We start from the raw sequence: 21,550 nt of genomic DNA, 5'->3' as shown, positions 1-21,550 counted from the left end.
AGGTGTTTTTTTCCTGCACACCCATAAACTTGAATGGGCTATTATGACCGGACATGCAGAAGTAACTAGTGCAGGCTGTTATATATATATATATATATATATATATATATATATATATATATATTTTTATTTATTTTTTTTGCTTTTTTTCACATGCAGATTCAGCCAGTGGGGGAAAAAAAATCCATCTAACATCCCAATTAAATAACATTGGTCTTAGCCCTGTTTTTTTTTTTTTTTTTTCCCCACGGACAGCACTTGAACTGGAAATACACTTGTGTGAACTAACCCTCAAAGTGAATTCTGCAAATGAATATTGCATATGTCCAGGGCTGTAGATTCAGTATAATCCTCAGAAGCATTGCCCAGTGTATAAATGAAACCTAGGAAATAAAATGTCATGAACTGATCCCGAAACATGTATGAGATCAGAATTCTTTGTGATAACTGATGGCATTTATGTATGAATGGATAATGGCTCACATTCACCTGCTGCGATGGATAGACCATGCATATTAAAGGGGTTGTCTGGTCAAAACAGATAAGTCTGAAGTCACTGTGTAACTGCAGACGTAGGAATCCCCCTTCAGGGCATGCATTGTCCGCTGCAGGGACTCGCCGGTTTCAGACTCGGGACCGGTGAGTATATAGGAGTTATACATACCTCCGGCCAGTGGGCGCAGCGTCGCTCTCAATACACTGGTATAGTGAGGATGCGCCCTGCAGTCACCCACACCCACTGGCCGGCTGTGTCACTAGATGTGGCGCAGCCTCGGCTCAATACAAGTGTATGGAACGAGGTTGCGCCCACATGCCGGGGTATGTACTGTATAACTCATACATACCCTCCATTCCCCGGTCTGAAACCGGCGAGTCCCTGCAGCGCACAGTGCGTGTGTTGGGGGATTGATAAGTCTGCAGTCACATAGAGTAACTGCTGACTTATCTTTTTTGACCATACAACCCCTTTAAAGACTCACTCCCATTAAGTTTTTTGTGTTTTAATATACTCACCCATCCGTCATCTTTTCCAGTATTGAGCACCATTCTGCTTCTCTTCTCACTGATTTCACAGCACTTCACACTCCCTGGATTTCCCTATGCGTGAGCCGGACGTTTTTTATAATGCAAGCCTATGGAGCTTCATTATGATGCTTTATAGACTTACATTGTAAAAGTCCCTCAGAATGCAGTGTGACCCAGAGGGTCACTGAGAAGAGGACTGGAGTGCTGCTGGATACTGGAGATGACTGCTGCTAATGTAAACACTCTGCCAGTACTCTACATCCGCACATACACCTGTTTTGTGGAGAAAAAAGAAAGTTTCAAGTAGGGCTTCTTTAATGGCCCTGTTGGATAGCGCTGAAGACCACACATTGTAATTGTTGTTTTTGCTCTCTTCAGAGGAGATGGCAACTTACTTAAGATACGTAAGAAGATTGGATTTCTTTGAGAAGCCAGATTATGATTACTTGCGGACACTATTTTCCGAGCTATTCGAACGGAAAGGATACACTTTTGACTATGTTTACGACTGGGTTGGCAGGCCAATTGTAAGTAATTGGGTCCTTTCATCATTTCTCATAGCTGAGAACTCCCAAAACCTGCCTGATTCTTGACACAGATGAAGAGGTTTCTAAAGCTGCTCATACAACTTGGCTTGATGGTTGGCCTCTCGAATAGCCAACATCTATCTCCTGACTCCCCCACAAAGACCAACACTACACTTTGCCAACCATTCTTGTCTTCAATGAAGAGTGTGGATTAAGCCACTGCTAGATATCAATGGCAGACGTTTAGCGCCTAAAGTAACAAAACAATTGAGAGTAGTTACCCGTCAAGTTCTTTTAAAATCTGCCTTGTGGTCAGACTTAAATCTGATATGGACAGGACCTTAAATGTTTATGGTGTCATTTATGTTAAACTCTAATGGGCACACTTCTTTATCAAAAAGATCTGCAGGGCTCTGGTCCAGTGGCTACGTTGGAAGTCCATGGCTGCAGGACCAGGACCCTGCGACCTTCTAGCATCCCCAGTACCTCTTCAGATTAGTAGGTCCTGCGCTATGTCAGGCATGCGTCACCCCACAATGCTGAACCAACGCCAGGCCTAGTTAGCAAATGAGATGTTGGGGATGCTGGCAGGTAGGTGGAGGTTTGCAGGTCCAGCAGCCTCAGCTACCTACTGACGTGGCCACTGGACCAGAGTCCGGCAAATCTGATAATTTCTAATGCCATAGGTGAAAGAGTATTGTCCGTCAGCATTAAGGAGGAACGTTGGGATCGCCCCTTGTTGCCTTGTGTAATAATGTGCGTGTGACAATTCCCTGATGGCCTGTTCCTCATTGGGAGTGCAGTTACTTGTAGTTTAGTCCTCGTATGTGGTATAATCAGGCGCCATACACTGGCATATTGGAAGCAGTTGTAATAATAATCTTTATTTTTATATAGCTCTAACATATTCCGCAGCTCTTTACAGTTTGCACACATTATCGCTGTCCCTGATGGGGCTCACAATCTAGATTCCTTATCAGTATGTCTTTGGTATGTGGGAGGAAACGGGAGAACCCGGAGGAAACCCACGCAAACACAGAGAGAACATACAAACTCTTTGCAGATGATGTCCTTGGTGGGATTAGAACCCAGGAATCCAGCGCTGCAGGGCTAACCACTGAGCCACCGTGCTGCCCATGTGCAGTGTTGCAGTGGGTTTCCATTAATTAATAACAGCAGATAAAGGCATACAGTCATGGAATAAAACAAAGAACACTGGATGCTATGGTTTTACGTGTTAGGTTTTGTAAAAATCAAAGAACAAATTCTGGTTCTCAGAAGGTCTTAAAATTGGGTAAATGCAACCTCTGATGGGGTGTACTAACCTTGTTATACACGGCTTCTGCATTTTTGTTTAGTTTTTGTTAAATAATAACAATGTGCAGTTTAATAGCTTGTTGTACCAACCTAGTGGTTAGAGAGTGGCTACAGAACACCATTTTAAGCCAGATATATTTTTCTTTGAAATGCTCTGTCACTAAAGAGAAAAAATAGATTGAAAATCCTGCTGAGAAGCCTAGCCAGGGAAGAGTGTAGCCTTGGCTTCTCCCCACACCGGGGGATGGACAGGTCTCTCCCCTGTGCGTGCTTGGGGAGAAACCTGTCATTCATCTGAAGCGGAGTTGGGAGACGCTGGCCACTAGATTAGTGTCCAGCTATAATTCCCGGCCAGACAACACTGGAGTGTTTTAGAGGTGTATATCTGGCTGCTATCGAGCAGTCAGGTTTTGGCCGGGGTCACATTTGCGAGTGTGATGTGAGAAACTCGCGTATCAATACCCGGCACTGCCGCCGGCACTCGGACCAGAGCGTGCGGCTGCTTGTATTTCTATGTGCCATGTATTTCTATGCAGTCGCACGCTCCGGTCCTGAGTGCCGGCAGCTGTGCCGGGTATTGATGCAAGGGACTCGCGCAAGTGTGACCCCGATCTTTGGGCCATGCTGCCTGCGGTTTGAGCAGAATCAATCAGACGACAATTTCCCTTTAATTAAATTTTAAAGTTCATGAATTACTCCTTTTATTGTCAAGTAATCCGTACTTTTCCTACTGCAGCCTACTCCTGTGGGATCCATCCATGTAGATTCTGGAACCTCTGCGATAACAAGGGACAGCCATGCCCACCGGGAGCGACCGTCGCAGACCCAGCCCCTGAGAAACCAGGTGAGCTTCCTTACTTGTGGACTAAGGGATTCGTTTTAGCAACATGTACTTTTTTGATTGTAGTACAAGATTTTGATGTTTTACCGCAAATTAACTCTTTTTAATTTGTTACAATATTACATTAAGATATTGCATTTGTTCAGTGATTATTTTTATCCTTAAGTATATTCCTTGTATAAATTCTAGAATCATGCTGCCCTTTTTGTTTTTCTTTCTGTATTTCCTTAACTCCATAAGCATCAGTCCAAAGGTCACATGATAATACGTTAGGCTTACTGTGAGAACTGAAAGTCCATAAATGAAAACACTGTTGGCCTATTGATAAGTGCTCATTTAATGAATACTGTGTCAGTAGATTTTTTACATAGTAGTCCTTTTAATGTATTATATGTATTTAGCAAGAATATTCTATGTATTTTTCAACCACGTGGGAGTAAAAAACAAACTTAAATAGCACTGTAGCGCCATCTAGTGACCAAATAATAGAACTGATATGAGTAGTTGCTAAAACTAAGCAGAGTCCTGATCATCTCAATAACCTCAATATAAGGATGGCGTCAGAAGAACGTATGAAAAATCGTCTGCTTTTTATCCAGAAAACGGATGATTTTCATATGTATTGTCATCTGTATGCCCTCTTATGTGTCCGTATTTACCTATTTTTGATATCATTATTTCTACAACTTTTTCTAATGTATGAGAGTCCTGTGTTACTAATGGCAGTGTCGGTTTCTAAACAGTTGATTTGTATTAGGTTTTTTTTTTGCACACTCATAGACTCAAATGTGGGTCTCATCCAAAATACAGAAAAGAATGGTGCTGACTTTTTTTTTTTCTTTATACGGACACTTGTTTACTGTGTAGTTGAAAAACCAAAAAAAGATCTGAATGGCTCTAGTCAATGATGTTGGCCAGTGTGCGGTCTGACTTTTTACTTTGACAGCACACATCCATATAATATGTGCTTCTGAACAAGCCCTAAGCTGCAAATTATTAAAAAGTTGCATATTCTTTCTGTGAAAATCCCTATTACACCTCCTGGGGCATGTGTATAATTCACCCGAAGATTTGATTGCCATTATACTAATATACAAAAACCTTGTTTGGGTCTGTTTAACTGGACGGTAGGTATCGGGAGACTTATCTGTAAGGAACGCTAAGGAATGGGAAACCCGGCAGGCCAAGCTGAATTGCTTTATCTAATCGCAAGGTCTTAGTTATGTTCTCCTTCATTTTTGCTATAGATCCTCCTTCAGTAATATTATTCTCAAAATCGCTGGTTTTATAGTATTTTTCAATGTAATAAGTGTGCATGTGGATTTGTTCTTTGATGCGCTGCATCTAAAAAGTGTACTCCTATTTTCCTTTTACTTTATCCCATCCTTTTATCCAAAACGTCACTAATTTCTACAATGTGCCTCTGGTGAGTGCAGAGCATCTCGGCAAATGTTCTCGCCATTTCCGAAGGCAGCTTCTGTGGCCACATCCTAAGTGATGGGTCCGGGGGAAGCGAGTGGAGCTAGACTCGTCTGCAGGGGGCCACTGGCATTTTACTGTTCTTTAAAAAATTCACTTAGATCAAATTATTCTAATAAAAAATAAATTGTGATTTATTTGAATGGATTTCCACATAGAATCTAAACATGGTATTTTCTCAAACTTCTTGGATAAAACATGACATTAAGTCAACCTCGTCTTAAAAACAGGTTCCGAGTAGGACCCCAATCTTATCTCATATTTCCTTATACAGCACATGGGCAGGGATGGTCTTGATGAGGTTCTCCATTTTTTTTTTTTTTTAATCCAAAATCTTTTATTGAGAGCAAAACATAGCAGTACAATAAATGCATAGAGTTGCAGATCAACAACACATCAAATTAAAACCACAGAAATGTGAGCTAAGCAGTTTGACCTGCAACAATTTGAGTCGAGGTTCCCCATTGTTAACTCATATTGGCGTAGTACTAGTAAATGCAAAGGGAAGTGGGGGGGGTTCACGTTTTTCGCCATTCCCCATTCATATTCCCAAGATGATTCAGATTTTTTTTATTTTTTTTTAATACATTTGGTTGGAGATTCTGTTTTCTCACCACAGACATACCTTTTTAATATGGATGCAGCCATAGTGATCTGCCTGTTTTTGCATGACTGCACCATTTCCTCTGCAATAATTACAAGGGATGTTTAGTATTAGACCTAGTGACCATGGAAGCCAGCAGTCTAGCAGGGGGAGAACCGCTGCTTGTTAGCACATCTTGTGCTCCGAGGGGTCTCCTTTATCTGTGTCATCCATAGGCCCTAAAGTCCTAATTAGAAATTGATAACCTCTCTATTGGCCTTGTTACCTTTTCACTCTTGATCCATCATTAAAGAAGCACTCCTCCTCCCATCCAAGGTTTTATCTTCCTACTATATTGCACTCATATTATACAGCACTCTGTACTAACAATTGCTTATTTTGTTTTTTTACCCAGTTAATGTTTTTACATAGAGCAGAGAAAAGCGAAGTCTCTCTTCCCTGCAAAAACTTTCCCCATTTCAATCCCTGACCCAGCTGCTCAACCTTTCCCTGTCAGGGACTTTTGCAGTGACTCCCGACTCGTGCAGGGAAAATAGACCTCCTGTTTCTACATAGAGCTTAAAAGGATACAAGTAGTCTGTTTTTAATCACATGATGTCATAGACCTAATGGAAAAGAGAAGAATTAATTGGTAGAAAGAAAAATGAGGAATTGTAAGTACACAGTGCTGTATAATATGCTGACTGCAATATATTAAGACAAAAACTTTGATGGGAGGAGGCGTCCTCCTTTAATAGACTACATTGCAAAGAAATGATTTTAACTTGATGTCCTAGTAATAGAATGAATTCAACACGTCCTAATATTCAATAATTACAACAAATGACCCAGGTGTGAGTGAACCATAGGTAACAAAACAGAGTTACTAAAAACGTAAGTACAATAAAAAAAATCCTTTTATTAAATTAGAAATTCAAAAATTTTTGTAAAAAGAAAGGTGCAGAAAAAGATAAATAAAGAGGGACCGTAATTTGTAGGATAATTTTAGCCTTGAGGTAAATTGTAAACCATCATAAATTGTACATAAATACATTTAAATGGGACAAAGGTACATGATAAAGGAATTTCATTAAATACTGGAGTCCACAATAGAATAAGAAATCTATGTAAAAACAAATAGTTCCTGATCAATAATGACTATTGCATAGAATCCTAAGAACAAGTCTATATCATGATAGTGTTGTCCATTAATTTCCTTTCAGTTCATGCCACTGATTTATCATTCTATTGTGGACTCCCAATATTTAATGAAATTCCTTTATGTACCTTTGTCCCGTATAAATGTATTAAGCTACTTTCACACTAGCGTCGGGCCCGGCCCGTCGCAGTGCGTCGGGCCGAGGTTACCGACGCTAGCGTTCTCTGCGCCGCACAACGGGGGCAGCGGATGCATTTTTCCAGCGCATCCGCTGCCCCATTGTGAGGTGCGGGGAGGTGGGGGCGGAGTTCCGGCCGCGCATGCGCGGTCCGAAAAAGCGGACCGTCGGCAGCAAAAAACGTTACATGTAACGTTTTTTGCTCCCGGTGGACCGCCACAACACGGCGCAACCGTCTCACGACAGTTGCGACGTGTGTCAATGCGTCGCTAATGTTAGTCAATGGGAAAAAAACGCATCCTGCAAGCACTTTTGCAGGATGCGTTTTTTTGCCAAAACGACGCATTGGGACGTATTGCAAAAAACGCTAGTGTGAAAGTAGCCTTAGGCTATGTGCACACGTTCAGGAAAGTGTGCAGAATTTTCCTGAGAAAATCCGGACTTTTTCCGCAAGCAATCCGCATGTGGTTTTTTCATGTTTTTACTGCGTTTTTTGCTAGTTTTTTTTGCGGATTTTTCGCGTTTTTTTTTCCCCGGAGCTTCCTAATGCAATAATATAGCGGCAAAAAGAAGAAAAATTTGCAAAATGAATGAACATGCTGCGGTTTTTACTGCGATGTGTTTTTTTTTTTCACGGAAAAAGCCGCAGCATGTGCACAAAAATTGCGGAATGCATTAAAAATGGTGGGATGCTTATGTATGCGTTTCTTTAGCGTTTTTTCTGCAGAAAACGGCCGAAAAAATGCGAAAAATCCTGAACATGTGCACATAGCCTTAATGTACAATTTATGATTGTTTACAATTTACCTCAAGGCCAAAATTATCCTACAAATTTTTTTGCACCTTTCTTTTGACAAAAAATAATTTTTGAATATCTAATTTAATAAAAGGATTCTTTTATTGTACTTATTTTAGTAACACTTTTTTTGTTCCCTATGGTTCTCTCACACCTGGGTAATTTGTTGTACTTGTAAAGAAATGGTAAGAACGCAGTGCTGGCTTCTGCTGGATACGGTGACCTGCTAAAAAAACTAGACCTACTGAAACTGAATGGTTCCCCACAAATTGAAGAATGAATTTCTTTAACATGTAAAATAAGGTAACATGCACCTGTAATTACTATAATACCACAAATGGCATCTCTGAAGATCTGTCTTTAGTGCTGATGCCGATGGGTCAATTATTTTAGGACTCGGTGGTTTCTTACTAATGCAGAGTTGTCTCACTTTTGGACTGATGCCTTGGAGTTCTGTTAAACAAATGCATCTCTCTGTTTTAAGTGAAATTTATACTTGGCTTGGACTGCATTGCCAGCCCTCTCTTGTAGGAAAAAGGGCAAGCTGGCCTAGATGGCGTTGGGGAGACTGACTGGTGCAGACATGGCAACCACATAATCTGCTTGCTGTGTAGGCACCACGTTGTCTTTTCTAGCTCTTCTACTTGAGGCCACTTGCATTTTTCAGTACAGAGAAGGGCTGCGTATTTTGCTCTGCTTGCAGCACGCGACCATAGCTTGGCTTTCTACTCACCTTCACTAACACAGTGATCTGTTTCCATTGCTTTGGCGTGGCTGATCTCCTTCTCCCCAAATACCCCTCTCCTCCACACCTCGCAATCGCATGCTTCCTAACGCCTCTGCGCAGACGGGCGCTCCAGACCGCCGAGGAGCCTGGGAGTTACAGGCCAGCCGACAGGCTCATCCCGCTTACCTGGCACCTCACCTGGCATCAGACCGGCATGGGGGATCTGTGCAGGTATTAGAGCATGTTGGGCTGACGTTTATTAGGCATGTGAAGAATGATTGAGAACATGTTTAGTGCACAGATGTTGTGAATGTCGTCATTTTCTCAGCGTTTAGATCATGACTTCTTATGTGAGCCCTCCCAATTCTTAACGTTTAGCAAACATTGGCCCATGTTTGTCACGTATCGTAACTCTAGTAGATTTATGACTGCATTGTTCTATTTGCTAAACTTCTCACATTCTACTTCACCGACATTACCATCCACGCTGCCGGGGTGGAGATGTGACTGTCTCATCTCCTAAGTGTTTGTCATGGCCCAAAAGTAAACACCAAATGTTTACTCCACTTTTACAGTTTGGAACAGATGGCTCTAAAGTCTGGTACAAATGCTTATTAATTATGAAAGGGCAGATAAGGAGTAAAATGCACCCAAAAAAGGTCTCACTTCTAATTGTAAGCATGCATAAGCCATCCTCGCCACCTTATGTGCCGACAACTGCACTATAGCTCCTGTCAAGTAAACGGGATCACTCTGTAGAGCCCCCAATTCTCTGCTGGTCACAGGAACTTGGAAAGGGACCCCGTGCTGCAGGCTTTCATTGTCACGCCTCTACAGATCACGGAATGTGATGGGAATAACCCTTTAAGGCCATATTCAGACGTGATGGTGGAAAACCCACTTCACATGTAGAGGAAACATTTGGATCAGCCTTTAGAGCATTCTCTAGGTTATGACATGCACCAGTTCTCTAAGATGTCACAGATTTTTGCAGCAATTCTCCCGAAATCTGCAGCTTCTGAACTTCGTTTTTAAAACATTAGCTGGGCATCACAAACCTCTATTTGTTGACAAAATAGTTAACCTTTACTCAGTTTTTTTTCCATTATTTCATCTGTATAAATGTTGTCCATCAAGCCCAATTCCCTATATTAGTGTATTTAGATTGACCTGAGTTTGTCTTTTCCATGACTGATGGGTAGCCAGCTGTATGTTAGTGCTTCATGTATTGGGAGTCCAGAGACTGCAGTACTGTGTCCTAGTTTCTATTACTAATATATATACATTTGTTAAATCTATTTTTGCCATAGGTGATGAGTTCAACAAATGGGCAGCTGAATGCTGATGACCAAACGGGTGGTCACTCCAATGCACCAATCACAGCGCAGGCCGACGTGGATGTTATTGAAGAAGCTAAGTATGTGCCCGACCTTTGTACCCATCCACAATCCTACCCCAGCACGTATGCCCACTTAATCCGTTCTCATGTGCCTCATCTACTTTCTTGTCTTCCATATTGTGCCCTTTTTCAATACTGCTGCTACAGCACAAATCACGGCCCACACTGCCGCCACTCCTGCATGCAGTCAGTGTTCAGAGACCGCCCCGTGACCACTGTCCCTGCCCACCGCTACATTCTGTCACCTGTTCTGCTTTAGGCTATGGGCACACTTTGTGGAATGGGGTGCAGAATTTTCTGCACAAAATCCGCATCTCCTGGCAGAAACCGCAGGTGCAGATTTTATGCGGATTTTGTGCGGAATTGATGCAGATTTTATGCGGTTTTTACCCCTGCGGATTTCTATAATGGAAGGGTGCAGAAACGCTGCAGATCCGCACAAGAGAAGTGACATGCAAATCTGCGTTTCCGCACAGATTTTTCCACACCATCTGCACAGCTTTTTTTTTCCCAATTGATTTACGTTGTACTGTAAATCACAGTGCGGATCTGCAGCATTTCTGCGTGGAAAAATCCGCTGCGGATCCGCACTAAATCCGCATCATGTGCACACAGCCTTAAGATCATTGAGTGTTAAGAACTGAACTGCCCATTTCTGGGTTGTGGACTTTGTAGAGCAGATCTATGTTACAAGTATATTGACATCACAGATTAATAGAAGCTCAGCTTTTTCTCCATCATACTTGTTTTGTCTGCCTAACATTACACACCCACATGTCTGCTCTTATTTGCATTCATATTTTTTAATTATATCTAGCAAATTATCTCAATTTAAAAGGCAAGTAAAGGAGCTTTTCCGCCTTTTGAAAGTGTTTATTAAAATCTTAAAGCAGTAGATAATATGTAACAGAGTAAGGCTACTTTCACACTAGCGTTAACTGCAATACGTCGCAAATGCGTCGTTTTGCCGAAAATACGCATCCAGCAAAAGTTCTTGCTGGATACGTTTTTTCGTCATAGACTAACATTAGCAACGCATTTGCGACGCATTGCCAAACGTTGCGTCCGTTTTGCGACGCTTGGGCGTGTGGTAGCGGACCGTCGGGAGAAAAAAACGTTACATGTAACGTTTTTTGCTCCCGACGGTCCGCTTTTTCCGACCGCGCATGCGCGGCCGGAACTCCGCCCCCACCTCCCCGCACTTCCCCGCACCTCACAATGGGGCAGCGGATGCGCTGGAAAAGTGCATCCGCTGCCCCCGTTGTGCGGCGGAGACCACGCTAGCGTCGGGAACCTCGGCCCGACGCACAGCGACGGGTTGTTCCCGACGCTAGTGTGAAAGTAGCCTAATACGCCTCTTAGTTTGTTCACCTTTCCCATGGCAGCACGTGCCGGTCTCTGCATCGTGACCTCCACTGGTTGAGCGTGTGATCACTCCAGCCAATCTCCAACCAACAGTGATGGCCGCTGCAGCGGTGATACGTCATCACTGGAGGCCAGGATACAGAGACCTGGGACAACATGGCGGGGTCAGTAAGGGGCGTATTATTCAGTCATTCTAATCTTTTTGTAAAATATTTCAGGTGACTGAGCAAACCCCTTAACACAACATATGTGCATGTTATAGTTTCTGCTTCCAATCAATCAGCGGTAAAGCACAAGGCTTTTGCTAGGAGACATCAACATTAGCGTTTTGATGATGCATTTCTTTGCCTAAAACCACGTCCAAGATTTACGATTACATATGATTTTGTCAGTGTCATGTATTTGACTTTTAAAAAAAAAAAAAAAAAACTAATATGAAAAGCCATCAATTTCCAAGTTTCAGTCCCCACCTCTTTTGACCTTAATGTAATACTCTCATTCTTTAACCTGCTGGGCATGTTGTCTGCATGGCTGCATTCCCCATCCTCTCCCTAGTGTCTCTTGGGTGTATTAATATTTCTCTCTCTTTCTTTCTCTGTCTTTTAACACACTGTAGCTGCGTGAAAATGCTCAACTTGTGGTGAGTGTCTCTCTTTGAGGAGCGCACACCATGGAGAGGACCCCATGTTCAGAGTTACCCCCTGGGATTAGCTTGTGTCCCTCTTTAATTACCTGCAGAATAGACTGCTTATCTCATAGTTATAAAAACCCTTTGGAAATGTATTAAGAAAGAAGTGGGGCAATCCACGTTTTTTGCACTCTAGTACACAGCAATATCTGCACATGTTCCAGTAGCCATCTCCTGAGGAACGCTGCTTCATAATTATCCCCAGTGTAAACATGATGGCAGTTACCCGACAAATGAGCAAAACTCCTGTCGGTGATTTTATTTATTTTTTGCACACCTGAAAATAGTTACTGACCGCACAATGTCCCGTGTAAACAGGAGCGGTGCTGCCGATAATGTACTGTACATGGGGACATCAGTGCTCGTCAAACTGTGTAAATGAGTGCCACTTGGCACTCGTTACTGGTCTTACATCGGCCCATATAAAAGAAAGAAGTTATCTGTTTGGGTGCCATGCTCCACACTGATTCAACTAATGTCCCTTGAGAAGAAAAACATCAGGCTTGTTGAAATCAAGGATTCTCAAAGATCTGCTTTTGGGGACAATCAAGACACCCCAATACATATTAGATGGTCAATTAGTCCCACCAATATTGTTGAGTTTGGCAGACCTTCAGCTAATGTGTGGGGCCACGATATGGCACATCTAGGGTTTTTGTAACGTATTTTTCAAGCAGCAGGGATGCCAATTTGCTCCTTTCGGAACTATAGCTGGTCACTCGAGGTCCTATCCTTTTACCCAAACTCCCACTTTGTCTGGCTAAGTTGTTGTCCACTTATCACCTTGTATATTGTCTGCATGCGACACACCAGTGTGTTTCTTGCTCCTCATCATCCCCCAGATGTCTGTGACCACCCCATGGTGCATTCAGCCTCCACTTACCTTCTGGTTTAGACTTCTCGTCAGTTTAAGGGACAAGCACCTTTGCAGTGATACTAAAAAAGAAACTTTAATGCCAATATTTCTCCTACAAAGCTGTCTGGCCCTTCTGCAGAATCCTCTCTGTGCATTTTGGTGTTTTGTACACGGCCTTTTATTTTAGCATCCCCCTTAATGTAGTTATTAAGCAGCTTTTAGTGCACACATCTTTAGCAAATGGTGATCGCAAAATAATTGACCTCTTTTTTTTCTTTTTCTCTTTTTTTTTTCTTCATGGCAGGTGCTGCTGTTTTTTTAAAAGAAAAAGGAAGAACCACTCTCAGAGACACCACAAGTGAACTCCATAATCCACTGGGGAGAAAATGATCAGATTAGCGTCTACAGTGTCGCTGTGTCAATGACTCTAGGGCATTGGGGGTGAGGATGTAGGTTCTCTATGGTATAAGTCTTCAGGGGGATATCACCAGAAATTGAATGTCATCGACTATAATGTAAGGCCAGCCCAGAAGTGGTTCCTGAGTCCAGGTGCAATAATGCCGATCCTTCATGGCTAAGAGCCCCAAGACAAAGGGCCATGCCTACGGCTCAGAACAGGGACTGCCGGGGGACCACTCTTCCTCTTCCAGTTCATTTGTATTAACTGCATAGGTTACTGCACTCCCTCATTGCTTGAATGCAAAAAAAGTCCTAACCACCAACAAGCCATTTCCTCCCTCAATAGCCATGGCTGGGGGTTACATTTCCCTCATCCAAGTATTTTGGACTGAAGGGAATAGAAACTTGACTACATTTTTATTTAGAAACAAAATGATCCCAATCCTTCTTTTTTTGTTCCCCTTCTACTCTCCTCTTTTTTTTTTTTTTAATCTCCTTAGAAATAAAGTATAGACGATTTAAAGCATTCCACAGTAGATGGGCCGCTTCCTGCATGGGTAAATGCCTCACGGAGTCTGTGTTGCACTACTGGCTTTAAACTAAATATACCTTTTCTTTTCTTCTTTTATTGATATGACGTGTACATTCTCTTGCTCTGCTGCACGTTCACCTCCGAGCGAGGCTTGGGCTCAGGTTTTAGAATGATGAAGCCTTGTCTCCCTGCTTAGCTTTATGTAAACAGCAGACCACAACGGATTAAACTGAGGATAAGTATTTAGTGTTGCTGCTTCAGGGGAAATAAATTCCGAACGGAACTGATAAATGGACTAAATACTATGGGAATACCTCTCTATGCTTGAATTCTTACTGTAGACCTTCTTGCAATGTTATACTTTTATTAGAAACCATCAAGAATCCATCAGTTTATTTTAGCATGGTATTTTAGACTTTACCTTTCCTACAAAACAATACTTTTGTGTTTTGGTTTTCAATTACTGTGGCGGGTAACCAATGTTCCCCTGTGTTCTAGCATACACTGATTTTGGCTGCAAAAAAACTGTGAATTCATTTTTTTTTTGTGCAACTATTTAATCTTTATCATGGCTGATTCTAGTTTTTTTTTTTTTGTTTTTTTTTTTATATATGGACATGGTTTCATTTGTCAGTCAAAATGTTTGTTTGTTTTTCCTTCCGAAATCAAGAAATCTAGAACTTTGTATCAATGCAATGAGAAAGCAAGCTTCAATATGGCCATACACGATATTGCAGTAAGCCAACCATGCACAAGTCAGACATGCCACAGTGACTGGTTTCATCCCAACGTCAGCCAATATGATTTCTGCATCCTATTTCTGTCGTCTCACCCCCCACCCCACTTAGATCCAGTAATGAATCATTTCTTTTCAGTTTTGAGATTGTGAATTATTGCTAATTCAGCGTTCTATAGTTTCTACTGCAGTTTTTTCCGGTTATTGGTGAGCCTTTGATTGCCAGAAGTGACGTTTTCTCATGCACTGATGAGACTGGGATACCTGCTGGTATACAAAACCAAGGTTTCCCTATTGCTCCAGTGCCTTTTATTTGATTCTGATCAGTCTTCATTTCAAGCTTCCAGACACTGAAAACCATTGCCACAAGGAAATGCTTCGTGTGGATGTTTTTTTTTTTTGTTTTTTTTTGTTTGTTTTTGGAGGTAAACAAGGACTTAAGTTATTCCTCCTTCCGTTTCTTACACTTGTCCACATGGATGGATGAATCCCTTCCCCTCAGGAAACTTCAACATTATCCCTTCATTGTACAAAGATCACTTTTTTTTTGTATTTTTAAAGGTATATTTAATTTAGAGTATTGCATTGCACTGTAGCTAAAGGGGGATTTTTTAAGCTGTTTTGTGTTTCTTTTAAGAACTTTAATAAATGTTTGTCTGTTAAATGTTTCTGCCTGAGATGTGTGAATTTTCTAAACTGGAGGGATATGGGTTTGGGACACTGGATGATATCATTTTGTCATGCCCGTAATTAGGCAAGCAAAATACCTATAATGACTGCATTAAAAAAAATGTTTTCCATAGATAGTTTATTCCGATGTGTATTAAATATAAGCTAGGAAAAAAATTCGACATTTTTACTCTTTGGTTAAAAACCTGTTTGCTGTTTCCTATTACTTAGTTGGTGCTCATCTATCGGCTTGGGTGTTTTTCAGGGAAGAAAAGCTACTAATAAAATGTTAAATTATAAAACGCAAACCTTATTCCAGATGACAATGCTCACAAATGTCCAAGATAGAACATTGTAGCTGAGCAAATAAATTTGAGTGTAATTGAATTTTACTAGAATTATTCAAAAATCCGCATCCGCCAAGATGCAGATTTTTTTTTTATCTTATTTTTTTTTTTAATTCGCTTCCACAGATTCAGCAAACTAGCGGCCATTGCCACCATGTTTCTGAACCATAAAAGGCAATTAAAAAAAATCCTTATACTCTTATCACTGCTCATTTCCCCTGCACAATTCACATCTTCAGATTGCCGTAGGCCTTGGTGAAATCCACAGCCTTCTCATGCTGGGCAGGGGCTTTTCGGTTTCATGAGCATAGAAGGGTTCCACATGTGCCTGCAGAGGTCATGTCCCACTCCGAGACGCCATGACGGTGACTTTTGCGGGTGCATGTGCTGACCCCTGCCAGGCCTAATAAGAATTGCCCTGGAACGTCAGCGCAGCAGACAGATATATGTAGGCGCAATGAGGAGCTGAGATGCTTGAGATGTAAGTGGTGAGGATTTTTTTCATGTTTTACATATTACTTTTGTTATGCTCTGGAGTCTGGAAACAAACCCTGGACATAATAAAAGGACATTGAATTTGCAGATAATAATTTCTCCACTAATCGATTTTCCAGGGAAAATCCACCCGAACAGGCACATTTTAATTTTGCTTGATAAGCTCATCTCTAGAGAATACCTCTAAACTTTGTACTGCCAGTGGTTCAGGACAATTTTAACACTTTTTTTTTTGTTATAAGTTTTATTTGTATAAATTGAAAAGTTTGAAAACCCCTAACTGAGCAAGGATTAGGCTGCCGTCACACTAGCAGTATTTGGTCAGTATTTTACATCAGTATGTGTAAGCCAAAACCAGGCTGAACACTGGAGATACCAGGGGTAATGAGGTAAGAGGAGGCTGCTCACACTGCTGTCCACCCTGTCCTGATCTAATACTGGAGATACCAGGGGTAATAAGGTAAGAAGAGGCTGCTCACACTGCTGTCCACCCTGTCCTTCTGATCTAATACTGGAGATACCAGGGGTAATGAGGTAAGAAGAGGCTGCTCACACTGCTGTCCACCCTGTCCTTCTGATCTAATACTGGAGATACCAGGGGTAATAAGGTAAGAAGAGGCTGCTCACACTGCTGTCCACCCTGTCCTTCTGATCTAATACTGGAGATACCAGGGGTAATGAGGTAAGTAGAGGCTGCTCACACTGCTGTCCACCCTGTCCTGATCTAATACTGGAGATACCAGGGGTAATGAGGTAAGTAGAGGCTGCTCACACTGCTGTCCTTCTTACCTCATCACCCCTGGTATCTCCAGTATTCGATCAGAAGAGGCTGCTCACTCTGCTGTCCACTCTGTCCTGATCAAATACTAGAGATACCAGGGGTGCTAGGGTAAGTAGAGGCTGCTCACACTGCTGTTCACCTTATATCCTCTTATACTGGAGATAACAGGGGTCCTGAGGTAATAGGCTGCTCATGCTGTAGTCTACCTGGCCTTTTTGATCCAATACCAGAGATATATCTGGTACACGGAGGTAAGAGCCTGTTCACACTGCTGTCCACCCTGTCTTTCTGATCTTACCTCGGCACCCCTGGTATCTCTATCAGGGAGAAACATTTGATTACAACAAAGACACATTCCCAACCTGCAGACACTTCTCATCCTGCTGTCACCACCAATGCAGAGCCGCTGCTGCTGTTAGTGTCCCTATTACTGCACCTGCTGTTTGGCACAATATCAGTGCTCCTCTTGGTACCACACATAATGCCCACCACTCTACCCCTTACATAGCAATAATGCCTCCTTTGTGCCCACTAGATGGTAAAAATGCCCTTAGAAATGAATGCCCTAAGTGTCCACATTTCTCCCCTATGATGGCCACAATACTAAGTACCCACTTAACCCCCGAAGCTTTTTTCGGTTTTGCGTTTTTCGCTCCCCTCCTTCCTCGAGCCATAACTTTTTTTATTTTTCCGTCAATATGGCCATGTGAGGGCTTATTTTTTGCGGGAAGAGTTGTACTTTTGAACGACACCGTTGGTTTTACCATATCGTGTACTAGAAAATGGGAAAAAAATCCAAGTGCGGTGAAATTGGAAAAAAAAGTGCAATCCCACACTTGTTTGTTTATTTTTTTTTTGCTAGGTTCATGAAATGCTCAAACTGACCTACCATTATGATTCTCCAGGTCATTCCGAGTTCATAGACACCAAACATGTTTAGGTTCTATTTTATCTAAGTAGTGAAAAAAATTGCCCAATTTTCTGATACCCGTAGCGTCTCCATTTTTCGTGATCTGGGGTTGGAAGAGGGCTTATTTTTTGCGAGCAGAGCTGACATTTTTAATGATACCTTTTTGGTGGAGATACGTTCTTTTGATCGCCCGTTATTGCATTTTAATGCAATGTCGCTGCGACCAAAAAAACTTAATTATGGCGTTTTGACTTTTTTTTTTCGCTACGCCGTTTAACTATCAGGTTAATACTTTTTTTATTGATAGATCGGGCGATTCTGAACGCGACTACCAAATGTGTGTATTTGATTTTATTTTTATTGTTTTATTTTGAAAGGGGGGTGATTTAAACTTTATTTTTTTTTATATATATATATATTTTTTTTTTACTTTTGCCATGCTTCAATAGCCTCCGAGGGAGACTAGAATCTGCCACAACTCGATTGCCTCTGCTACATAGAGGCGATGCTCAGATCGCCCCTATGTAGTAGAATTGCAGCATGGCTCGATTTTGCCCTCGACTGTTGTGGGCACATGTCATCTGTTCTAAACAGCTGACATGTCCCAGCTTTAATGCGGGCTCACTGCCGGAGCCCTCATCAAAGCGGGGGTACTGACCTCGGAGATACTATTCCGTCCGAGGTCAGAAATGGGTTAACATTTCATAATGTCCCTTGAGTCTCCCAATGTATAGCTCCAAAAGAAAGGGTGGGTTCACAGCTCCCCTATACACAGTATGATACCCCCCAAAGCTCCTCTATACATAGTATGATGTCCCTACTGTTCCCCAAAACACAGATTGACCCCCACAGAAGCCCTCACACTATACTGTTAAATGACCTACACAGTAGTCCTGACGCTAGACCTCAAGCTGTATAATGGCCCTCGCCTTAGACCCCAGACTATATAATGAGCCCCACATTAGCACCTATACTGTGTAATGCCCCACCCCCACTAGCTCCTATACTGTATGATGGGGCCCACACAGCAGTGGACCCTTGAAGCGACATGCGGTCTACAGAACGGCCAGGGCATCGACTCGCACTCAGGACGTTAAAGTCCCAGCGTGGTGACATCTGCTGACTTGCGCCAATACAGTTATAGGTAGCTTAGCTTTGGGTGGGCCCCTCTGAGCGCAGAGCACAGGGGCGACAGCACCTTCTGCCCAATCGGTAGCGAACCTACTGAGAGTACATTTTCTCTGTCAGTACATAAATCTGTTGCAGTGTAACATTCAGGCAATCATGCCATGCTCTTGTAGAGTCAGCTGACAGCAGCCCAAGAAATCTAAAGTGAGATGTACCATTGGGAAAATAAGTATTTGATACACTGAGAGGTTCTACGCCAGCCTCATTGGTGCACATTTTTTCTACTAGGCAGCCAATCCCTCCATAATCTGGTAGGAGTGGAGGTGGCTGTTTCTAGCAGTAGCTTGCACCTGTGCTGCCCCCTGCCTTTATTAGTGGGCGCCTGCTGCATCCTGCTTGTGCATTTGTTATCTGACAGGTTTTGGTAAAGCTTTATCCTTACGGCATGTTTTTCTCAATTTTTCTATGTTACCAGTTTTCGCCATCACTTCATCCAGCAAGGACTCGTCTCTGCAGAAAATAAGTTATCTAGAGCACATTCCCCATTTTCCCCCCCAACCTCTATACTACGCCAGATGAAGAAAAAAAGCAACTGTCACCCTGCACAGTAACAGGACCTCTCCTCCCCCACACTGAAAATGGTATCCTCAAAAATATCCTTTAACCCCTTCATGACCCAGCCTATTTTGGCCTTAATGACCTTGCCGTTTTTTGCAATTCTGACCATTGTCCCTTTATGAGGTAATAACTCAGGAACGCTTCAACGGATCCTAGCGATTCTGAGATTGTTTTTTCGTGATATATTGGGCTTCATGATAGTGGTAAATTTAGGTCGATAATTTCTGAGTTTATTTGTGAAAAAAACGGAAATTTGGCGAAAATTTTGAAAATGTTGCAATTTTCACATTTTGAATTTTTATTCTGTTAAACCAGAGAGTTATGTGACATAAAATAGTTAATAAATAACATTTCCCACATGTCTACTTTACATCAGCACAATGTTGGAAACACATTTTTTTTTTGCTAGGAAGTTATAAGGGTTAAAATTTGACCAGTTATTTCTCATTTTTACAACAAAATTTACAAAACCATTTTTTTAGGGACCACCTCACATTTGAAATCAGTTTGAGGGTTCTATACGGCTGAAAATACCCAAAAGTGACACCATTCTAAAAACTGCACCCCTCAAGGTGCTCAAAACCACATTCAAGAAGTTTATTAACCCTTCAGGTGTTTCACAGCAGCAGAAGCAACATGGAAGTAAAAAATGAACATTTAACTTTTTAGTCACAAAAATGATCTTTTAGCAACAATTCTTTTATTTTCCCAAGGGTAAAAGGAGAAACTGGACCACGGACGTTGTTGTCCAATTTGTCCTGAGTACGCTGATACCTCATATGTGGGGGTAAACCACTGTTTGGGCGCACGGCAGGGCTCGGAAGGGAAGGAGCGCCATTTGACTTTTTGAATGAAAAATTGGCTCCAATCTTTAGCGGACACCATGTCGCGTTTGGAGAGCCCCCGTGTGCCTAAACATTGGAGCTCCCCCACAAGTGACCCCATTTTGGAAACTAGACCCCCCAAGGAACTTATCTAGAAGCATAGTGAGCACTTTAAACCCCCAGGTGCTTCACAAATTGATCCGTAAAAATGAAACAGTACTTTTTTTTCACAAAAAAATTATTTTAGCCTCAATTTTTTCATTTTCACATGGGCAACAGGATAAAATGGATCCTGAAATGTGTTGGACAATTTCTCCTGAGTACACCGATACCCCATATGTGGGGGTAAACCACTGTTTGGGCACATGGTAAGGCTCGGAAGGGAAGGAGTGCCATTTGACTTTTTGAATGAAAAATTATCTCCATCGCTAGCGGACACCATGTCAGGTTTGGAGAGCCCCTGTGTGCCTAAACATTGGAGCTCCCCCACAAGTGACCCCATTTTGGAAACTAGACCCCCCCAAGGAACTTATCTAGAAGCATAATGAGCACTTTAAACCCTCAGGTGCTTCACAAATTGATCCGTAAAAATGAAAAAGTAATTTTTTTTCACACAAAATTTATTTTAGCCTCAATTTTTTCATTTTCACATGGGCAACAGGATAAAATGGATCCTAAAATTTGTTGGGCAATTTCTCCTGAGTACGCCGATACCTCATATGTGGGGGTAAACCACTGTTTGGGTGCACGGCAGGGCTCGGAAGGGGAGGCGTGCCATTTGACTTTTTGAATGGAAAATTAGCTCCAATCGTTAGCGGACACCATATTGCGTTTGGAGAGCCCCTGTGTGCCTAAACATTGGAGCTCCCCTACAAGTGACCCCATTTTGGAAACTAGACCCCCCAAGGAACTTATCTAGATGCATAGTGAGCATTTATAACCCCCAGGTGCTTCACAGAAGTTTATAACGCAGAGCCGTGAAAATAAAAAATAATTTTTCTTTCCTCAAAAAAGATGTTTTAGCAAGCAATTTTTTATTTTCACAAGGGTAACAGGAGAAATTGGACCCCAATATTTGTTGCCCAGTTTGTTGTGAGTACGCTGATACCCCATATGTGGGGGTAAACCACTGTTTGGGCACACGTCAGGGCTCGGAAGGGAAGTAGTGAC

General features: G+C 42.1%; 1 protein-coding gene across 4 annotated transcripts in view; it reads left to right on the top strand.

Moving 5' to 3' along the window:
• The window catches only part of CSNK1G1 (casein kinase 1 gamma 1), a 76,983-nt gene extending 61,707 nt beyond the window's left edge, over positions 1 to 15,276 (top strand). Inside the window, exons 9-14 of one of the 4 annotated variants that reach the window (XM_077264011.1) lie at positions 1,405 to 1,553; positions 3,607 to 3,714; positions 8,754 to 8,864; positions 9,944 to 10,050; positions 12,014 to 12,037; positions 13,246 to 15,276. In XM_077264011.1, the coding sequence (XP_077120126.1) occupies positions 1,405 to 1,553; positions 3,607 to 3,714; positions 8,754 to 8,864; positions 9,944 to 10,050; positions 12,014 to 12,037; positions 13,246 to 13,303 (557 nt within the window). In that variant the 3' untranslated portion in view covers positions 13,304 to 15,276. The remainder of the gene's footprint in view (positions 1 to 1,404; positions 1,554 to 3,606; positions 3,715 to 8,753; positions 8,865 to 9,943; positions 10,051 to 12,013; positions 12,038 to 13,245) is intronic. The other 3 variants (XM_077264012.1, XM_077264013.1, XM_077264015.1) reach the window with 3 other exon arrangements.
• Positions 15,277 to 21,550: the final 6,274 nt, after the last annotated feature.

This window comes from Ranitomeya variabilis, chromosome 5 (assembly GCF_051348905.1).
Source record: "Ranitomeya variabilis isolate aRanVar5 chromosome 5, aRanVar5.hap1, whole genome shotgun sequence".
Taxonomy (NCBI): domain Eukaryota; kingdom Metazoa; phylum Chordata; class Amphibia; order Anura; family Dendrobatidae; genus Ranitomeya; species Ranitomeya variabilis.
This window is presented reverse-complemented; position numbering and strand designations above follow the sequence as displayed.